Source organism: Elephantulus edwardii, unplaced genomic scaffold, assembly GCF_000299155.1.
Source record: "Elephantulus edwardii isolate Elephantulus edwardi_28Jun2011 unplaced genomic scaffold, EleEdw1.0 scaffold00015, whole genome shotgun sequence".
In the NCBI taxonomy this organism is placed as follows: domain Eukaryota; kingdom Metazoa; phylum Chordata; class Mammalia; order Macroscelidea; family Macroscelididae; genus Elephantulus; species Elephantulus edwardii.
Window position 1 is genome coordinate 17,544,911 of NW_006399765.1, and position 9,050 is coordinate 17,553,960.

At 50.4% G+C, this 9,050-nt stretch overlaps 1 protein-coding gene across 1 annotated transcript in view; it reads right to left on the bottom strand.

The window, feature by feature from the left end:
• The window catches only part of JPH2 (junctophilin 2), a 79,348-nt gene extending 71,268 nt beyond the window's left edge, over window positions 1-8,080 (bottom strand). The window contains exon 1 of the mRNA XM_006881721.1: window positions 7,702-8,080. Within this exon, the coding sequence (XP_006881783.1) occupies window positions 7,702-8,080 (379 nt within the window). The remainder of the gene's footprint in view (window positions 1-7,701) is intronic.
• Window positions 8,081-9,050: the final 970 nt, after the last annotated feature.

The following is a 9,050-nucleotide window of genomic DNA, read 5'->3' on the forward strand; positions in this document are numbered from 1 at the left end:
AGAGAGAGAGAGAGAGAGAGAGAGAGAGAGAGAGAGAGAAATTGGCTTTCCAAAATGGAGACTAAGACACAAGGCATGAAGTAATTGGCTTACACGCTTTCATGAAAGTAGTTGTTAGTAAGATGAGTATATAGTGTGTGTGGGGGGGAACCCCACAATATACACAATGCATTATTATTATATTATCTTTATGAACTTGGAAAAAGTCATCTCTAGGCCTTGTTTAAAGCAGTGCACTGTGTGCTGTGCTTCTAACTGAAAGTTCAAATCCAGCCAGTTCTCTGTAGAAGAAAGAAGTGCAGTCTCTTCCCTTAAGATTTACAGCCTCGGCGAGCTCTGGTGGCCTAGTAGCAAGAAGCTGCACTGCAATCCCAGAGGTGAGCGGTTTGAACCCACCAGATGCTGTGCTGGAGAAGGAGAGACAATTTCCTCCTGTACCGTTCAGATCCGATTTGATGGCGCGCACGCGCACATACACACACACACACACACACACACACACACACACACACAAATAATAAATTTAAAAAAAAAATATTTACAGCCTCAGAGACCCCCCACGGTTGATTGTTCTGAATCGGAATCAACTCCACTGCAGTGGGTTTAGATTTTTCATTTGGGAAGATAGTGGGTTAAGTGTTCTCTTCCCAAGAAAGGTCAGCAGTTCTCCAGCGGCTCCATAGCTATCTGCGTCTGTAAAGATTTACAGCAATGGAAACCCCATAGACACGTTCTGCTCTTGTGATAGAATCAACTCATTAGCAGGGTGTTTGTTTGAGATAGTTTTGGTGAGGGTTTTTTGTGTTTTTTTAACACTACACATTTTGGGGAAGGATTTATTAAACTTATTGGAGTTTCTGGACTACTTTAAGAATCCGATGACTAACAGAGAAAACACCTCCCAGAAAAAAAAACAAACCAACCCACCAACCAACAACACAGAGCATCTGTGGACACACACACATACACAGAGGCTTGGCTGCAGTTCTGGGGTATTTCTGTCTGGGGTCAAGGCAGAGAACCTGGTGGTGCCGTGGTGAAGTGCTTGGCTGCTAATCAAAAGATCTGAAGTTCAAACCCAGCAGCTGCTTCTCAGGAGAAAGGTGTGGCCAGTTGCATCTGTAAAGATTTTCAGCCTTGGAAACCCTGTAGGGACAGTCCTTTATGATTGTCCTGAGTCAGATGACAGTGGGGTGGGGCTTGGAGGCCCATACAGGAGTGTGGCAAATGGCTAGACGGTCAGACAGTAACTGAGAGAGTGGCGCTTCAAATCTACACAGAGGTCCTAAGAGGGAACGTTCTGGTGGTCTTCTTCAGGAAGATTGTTATTGTTGGTTGCCATGGAGCCGATTTTGATTCTTCATGACTCATGTGACAACAGAACTGCCTTCTAGGGTTCTTTTGTCTATCTCCTTCTACTTTTGTTTGTTTTATAAGTAAAGTTTTATTGGAAGCCAGCCACCCTCATTCACTGATGTGCCTATGGTTGTTTGCACATGGAAATGGCAGTTAAGCTGCTGCCAGAGACAGCACATGGCTTGCAAAGTCTCAAAAGAGTTAACATTTGATCCCTACAGACACTTAGCTCTCCAGGGAACAAAGTTCTCATTCGTGAGTTTTTACTCTGTTCTAGAGACCATGATTTTCTTCTACCTTTTTTTTTTAATTTTTTTTATTTTATTATTTTTGTGTGCATGTACCGTCAAATCAGATCTGACTGGTACAGGAGGAGATTGTCCCTCCTTCCCCGGCAGAGCATCTGGTGGATTCGAACCGTGCGCCTCTGGGATTGTAGTTGCACCTCCTTGCCACTAGGCCACCAGCGCTCCCCACTTCTACCTTTTTAAAGCAACTTCCGTTTAGTATCTTAGATCCCTCCCAAGAGCAGGGGAACTCAGTTGGGCTTTCTGGCCAAAGTTATACTTTGATTGAAAGGCTGAAATTGAGGTGCTACCTGAGTTGACTTTTTACCTGGAGGCCTGTTTTATAAGGAAGGTTTTCTAGGCTGCCGGTTCTAACATGAGCAGAGCAACATGTCTTGCTTCCAAAGGGGCCACCAAGTCTCGAACTGCCAGCCTTTCCGTTTGCAGCTGGGTATTTGAAAAACCCCTGGAATGTATTCCCGTTCTGAACACATGGAGTCACCATGAGTTGGAGTGGGTGGGCTTGGAGGCCACCATTTTTCTATTGATTGGCTGGCTGGTTGGCTTGGAAGCCAAGGTACCAGCCCCAGAGAAGAACCCCCAAAAGCAAAAGATCACCGAGAACCCTTCTCCTGCTGGAGCCTAGGAGCCTCTGGGGTGGGACGGCCAGGCAGCCACATAGCACATTGGACTTCAGGGCCAAGCTTTAAGTCAGCAACTAATTTTAGCTTTGCTATATATGGCCAGGGAGGAATGTGGGCTATAGGAGGGGGAAGGGGAGATAAGAGCCTCACAGAGAGGACTGCGAGGCCCGAGCTCTTGGGCCGCCCCCACCTGCCCCTTCCCAGTGGAGCACTAGAGACCTCAAGCTTGGAGAAACCAAAAATACCCAACCCACAGCCTATCAGTCAGCGCTGACTCAGAGACCCTGTAGGACAGGATAGAAGTCAATTCCCATTCCTAGAGACCCAACAGGACAGGCTAGAGGGGCCCTATAGCATTTCCCAAACTGTCATCTTTACAGAAGCACACTGCTGCTTCTTTCTCCCACAGGGAGATTAGTGGGTTCAAACTGCTGACCTTTAAGTTAATAGCCAAGCTCTTAACCACTTGGCTCCCAAGCAGTTATGTGTTACAGTGTAATAGCTGTTGTTAAATGCCACCAAGATTGGAACCTTGCCCTAGCCTGCACCGGTCACATGATCTCTGCCATGCTGAAGCCCACTGTCACAGTCACTGTGTCAGTTGTAGCTAATAATAATAATAATAATGTTGTTGTTATGTACCATTGAGTCAGAACCAACTCATAGTTGGTTGATCCTCTGGTAGTAAATTGCATGGGAGGAGACTGCCCATCTTTCTTCCTCAGGGGGGCTGGTAGATTTGAACCTCATACCTTTGGGTTGGCAGCACCACTTCTTACCACTAAGACACCAGAGCTCCCTAACTGGTAATAGAAGCAACTACCATTTAGTGTGTTATCCCCTAAAAAAATCACAGGAGAGATTAGATCCATTTTCCAGATGAGGAATTTAAGGCTCAAAGAGATTAACTAACATGTACTAAATCACTGCTTGAGGAAGAGCAGGGCTGAGATAATTACCTGGGGCAGCCTAACTCCTGGCCTCCCTAATCCCAGGATCCAACTGGTCCAACATTTTCCTCCTCGATACCCAGGATGGGGCAAAGGGCAAGTCCTTAATGAACCCTTGGGAGGTTGCTGACAGGATGATTAAAGACATTTTCCGAAGCGGTGGCTGCGTCTAATTTTGGAGAGTGGTACCTCGTGTGTGACCAGGGAGGGGACCTGGGAGGCATTCAGACTCTGGCTGCAGGGCTGTCTCGTTCGGAAGAAGAGTCTGGCTCCCACAAAACGAAGGCGCACGTCTCCCCTGGCCCAAAAGGCTTTCAGCACGCGTTGGGGGAAAGCCCTGAACCCTGCGGAGCCCGCATCACCCGGCCCTGGTCCAGGGCTCCAACATCATTCCACACACACATCCCTCACTATTCTGTCCCTGCTACCTACCCAGCGGTTCTGCTGTTCCTAAAAACATGTCTGTTAGGTTCCCCCAAAATATGTGTCCATTTAACTAGGCTACAATTTGCAGGATTGTGAAGCAGTTGTCCATTTTGTCATCTGATACGATCACCCTCCACTTTGTGCTGTGTTGTAAATCCTGGTCTCTTTGTGCTAATGAGGATCCGCCACCGGGTAGTAGGTTAAACACTGGGCTGCCAACTGAAAGGTCAGAAGTTCAAACCCACCAGTCTCTCTGTGGGAGCTAGGTAAGGCAGCCTCTTTGTGTTGAGCTTCAGGAAACCCAATGAAGGATTGCCATGTGTTGGAATCAGTTTGTTAACAGTGGGTAATGAAGCAGGGTTAGCTTATACTGTTGTGTGGAGTCAAGTCAAAACTGACTTGGAGCTGATCATCCAGCTGTTTTTCAGAGACAGCAAATCACAACAGGAGGTGATTGTCCAGAATTCTTCCATAGAGAAGATGGTGCATTCAGACCTCAAGCTTTTGGGATTTCAATGCAGCTTCTTACCTCTAGGCCACCAGAATACATATTGTTATTGTTGTTAGGCTGATATCAAGTATGACTTACAGTGACACTAGGAAAGCAGACCTGAACCCAGCCCTATCTTGTGCCATTTTCATCATCTCTGAGTATACATTAGTGAGCAACATTAGTGTTGCGTTATATCAATGAACCAGATTGAAGTGGGATGTGACACCTTTACTCAGGTCACAGCACTGATCAGGGAGCTCTCCTGAGTGTAGCCTGCATCACCTTTGATCTTATAAGAGCTAAAAAGACAGCAAAGCAAGAAGGACCTCAATACCACCAAGAAAAAAGAGCTGAGAGTGGAAAGAATCCTTTGAACCTAGGGTCCCTGTGCTGAGAACCTCCTAGACTCAGAAGCAGGCTAATATCAAGGTGCATGGAGCCTTCAAAGGAATGATGGGCTCACAGGTGTTCAGGGAGACAAGGGTTTCCTTCAGAGCTAAAAAGATAGAAAGCTTTCCTTTCGAGCAAGCACCTTCTAAACTCCTAAAGTGTGGAAGAATACATTCCTATTTGTTAAAGCCACCCACGTGTGGTATTTCTGTTACAGCAGCACTAGACACCTAAGACAATGTCAAGCCCAGTCGTTTTCCTCTACCCAGAAGCCTCTTCTCTCTGGCCTTCCCCATCCTGCTTCTTACTCTGAAACACCACCCCTCACTCAGTTTGATCCCACGAGCAGCTTCTAGAAGTGTTTTCCTGTTTACACTCCCATAGGAAGCTTCTTGAGGCCCTGTCTTGTTTATAGCCCTGGCCCTTGAAAGCCACAGTCGGGATTCGCAGATAGTGACTACATAGATGAATGAATACATTTTCTCCCTTTCAGACATATTGGAAAGTCAACTCAAAGCTTCCCTGGACCCACACATGTGTATCTCTATGCCTCTCATCCAAACCCTCAATACGCACCCACATCCCTTCATTTGGATCAAGAAAGGCACTAGGGAAGGCATTGATATCCATCCTGCTCTGCACCACTTTGCATTATTAACTGAGCCCAGAGACAATTGAGGATCATCTCAGTTCCTTAGCTGGGAACCTGAAGCTGTGTCTCTAGAGCCCAGCACAGTGCTTGGTACATGTGACCAGTAAGATGAATGGCACTAGATCAGAGAGGCTCACAGGAACCTTGGTGGCAAAACGGTTAAGTGTTTGGCTGCTAACTGAGAAGTCAGTGGTTTGGATCCACCAGCTGCTCTGTAGGAGAAAGGTGTGGTAGTCTGCTTTTGTAAAGATTAGCCATTACTGTTGGACCAATTCCAACTCAGTTCAATCAACCCTGAAAGAGTGAATGGAGTGGTAGTTTGGGGGGGGGGGAGGGGGTTGTTGCCTTTTGAGAGGTTCAGCAAAGGGCTCAAGGTCACTGAACTAGGGAGTGTGTCCTCGGTTCTGTCCTGTCCAGTGATTTTTGTACTACACTGTGTAGCCCTCTGAGGCACCAGAAGAAACTCTCAGGACACAGCCTTGTTCACATCCAGACACACTCAAGAATGAGCCTCCCAGAAATCAGCCAAGTGCCAAGCAGACGCATGGCCATCCTGTACCTGGGCTTTCAATATGCCCACAGCCTGGAGCTTGAGCAAACCTTCCACCCTGTGCCACCTGCTACCCTCCCTGCCCCTGCCACCCTCCTCACCCCACTCCCAAACTGCCCTCTTCCTTCCCTGTTACAAAGGGGATGAGTGGCAAATAAAAGGGCTTTCAGACACCAGGCACCTTTTTTTTTTAAAAAAAAAAAAAAAGAGTCCCAGTTTTGTCTCTGTCAGCATTTCTACCCCCTACCCCCCATGACACATTAGAGGAAGACTTTGTAGAAGTATCCAGAGCTAAAAACCCACTGCCCCAAGTCAGGTCTAACTCACAGGGGCCCTACAGGACAGAGTAGAATTCCCAGATGGTTCCAAAGGTGGTAAACTTTTATGGAATCACACTGCCCCATCTTTCTCCCACGGAATGGCTCGCAGGTTTGATGTGCCAAGTTTTTGGTGGATAGCCAAGTGTTTTAACCACTGTGCCATCAAAGTTCCTTTATCCTGAGCCAGAAGGGACTTTAATGGCCACTTAAAGCAGCTGGCCAATTCCCCCCCCCCCCCCGTGAATAGCAAGATAGTAAATATTTTAGGCCTTGTGGGTCATGAGGCAAAATCAAGAATCTTAAGCAGATAATTTCATACAATTTTCATGTATGATAATATAGTGTTCTTCCTTTTACTTCTTTTCCCCAACCATTTAAAAAATGTAAAATCCACTAATTTCCCAATTGATACAAAATATAGGCAGCAGGTTCAGTTTGACCCAGACTCCATGGCTTGCTAGCCACTGATGGAAAGCATTACTTCTTAAACTTTAATAATGAAAGTCACCTGCAAAGCTTATTCTACCATTCCCGGGCCCACCCTACCATGTCAGTAGGTCTTTGAGGACCCTGGAATTTGCATTTCTAGCAGGTGGACAGGTGATGTTTGATGCAGCCTATGCTCCAACCCCATTGCCAGGAGTGCTAATCTTCTAAGTGCCCCATTCTGCAGATGAGGAAACTGAGGCCGGGATGCATGATATGGGCAAAATTACAGCCTGGGGTCAAAGCAATGATAATCTGCTCTGTCAGAGAAAGAGCTTTCAGAGCAAAACACCTGTTTATTTAACCTGCAGAGGACCCGCTTCTGACTGCACACATTCTGTTCTCTGCTCCAACCAACACTAGCTCAGACCCAGTACAATTCCTTGCAGGGACCCAGCTAGGCTGTCACCTCCTCTAACGCATTCCCTGACCGCCTCAAGTTTACCTGCTCCCTTCCAGGCCTCCTCTAGTACCTACTCGGACATGAGGATCTGTCTACATGCACATTTGTGACCCTGGGGCTGTACCGTACTCCGTTTCATAGCTAACCCTCCGTACTAAACTAAAAATCAATACCTACTGTTGCTGTGTTCATTCTCACTCTCAGCAACCCAGTAGGTGGGTTTGAAGACTGAGTCTTTACAGAAGTCGACTGATCGCCTCATCTTTCTCGTATGGAGCAGCTGGTAGGTTTGAACGTCTGACCTTTGGTTAGTAGCCAGCCAGGCACCCTATCAGCTGTGCTATTAGAACTCCCCACCCTTGTGCCATGCCTGAGAAACACGCCAGGAATTAAAGGAAGAGGAGGAAGCGAGAGGGAGGAAGGAAGATAGAAAAGATGAGTGAATGAATGAACTCTGCCGGTGATGAGGCAAAGCAGAGACCAGTCCTGAACTCCGCGCACTTCTGCCCGAGCCAGCGCGCAGTCCACGCTGTAGATGCCCTGCCTGTGAGCAGAGCCTTCCACTGTCCCGGGAATGCTGGGCAGGCCCTTGTGCTGAGCGCTCCTCTCTCCCTCGTCCCTTGTCACCTCACCTTTACTATCAAGAACACGGGTGCTTAGCGAGGACAGGAGCTGCCCCCCTGCCCCGGTGCCCGCAGGCCCCGGCCCCACGCCCGCCCTGCCGCAGGCCCAGGCCCCGCTCACCTCCGTCGGCGTAGGTCTCAGTGCCATAGCCGTCCTGCAGGCCGTTGTTCCAGGTGCCCTCGTACTTGGCGCCGCTGCTGCTGCTCTGGCGAGTCCCGTAGCGCCCCTTGAAGCCGTGCGTCCACTCGCCCTTGTAGAGCCAGCGCCCCTTGGTCTCTATGCCCAGCCCGTGGCGCTTGCCCTGGCTCCAGTAGCCCTCGAAGGTGTTGCCGCTGGGCCAGGTGTAGACGCCCGCCACCTCGAAGCCGAAGTTCCAGGAGCCCGAGTACTCGCCCTGGCCTTTGGGGCCAGTGCACAGCCCGTGCCCGTGGGCCTTGCCCCCCTCCCAGCCTCCGCAGTACGCCCCGCCATCGTCAAAGTCGAAGCGGCCCCCGCTCATCTCATCGTAGCCCCCGACCACCTCCCGGGCCTCCAGCTTGGGGGGGAGGGCGTCCGGGGTGCCAGCGACACTCTCCGGGGGGCGCACAGGGCTGCGTCCCCAGACTCACCACCACGCCCCTGGAAGGGGACAGCGAGCTGCCACCAGAGGCCAGGCGGGCCCAGGAGCCAAGTCAGCACCGGGCTGGGTGGTCAGTGCCATGCTGGGGGCCCCCCCAAGGAGCCGGAGGTGGCGCTTGGGGGGAGGAACAGGGAAGGATTCAAAGTCCCCCAGGCGTCCCAAGCCTGGCTTTCATGAGTCAGAGGGAGAGAACGATCCCTTTAAGCAGCACTGTGAGAGGGGTGAGGCGGAGGGACCCCCAGGCCAGTTCCACGAGGGGAATCCCCGGGTGACAGCCCCTGCACGAGGCTGGAACCCCTGGACCCCTCCTCCTCCAGCCAGTGGGCCCGCGAGGCGGGCGGTCCCGGGTCCCCGCCCCTTCTGCGATTCTGCCCTCCTCCATGGAAAGGTCAGTGTTGCCCTAACAAGGCCATTGGATTTCAGAAGCTGCTCCCAAAATAGCCCCCCTGGCTAGCCAGCCTCCTTCAGGGCGGGAGGGGGGGGCCTCGGGCCCGGGCGCGGCTGGAGGGATGAGAACCGAGTGGAGATACGGAGCAAGGCAGTTCAGTGTCTGTTCCCGGGATCCCAGAGTTCACGCGGAGGAGAGAGCCCAACAGCACACACAGTCCTGGGACCCCCAGATCCGATATCGGCAGCTCCCAGCCCACCATCATTCAGGAGCCACAACACCCCAACCCAGAGGGAAATCTGGAGGCGGAGAGCGAGGGGAGCCCAGATGCCACACAGAGACTTTCAAGAGGCGAGCAGAGAACTCCGCAGAAGTGGGGGCAGCCTCAAATTCTCCTCGCCCCAGACGCCTGGGAAGAGCGAGGGACAGAAATCACTTTTCTCTCTCTCCTAAAGAATAAGG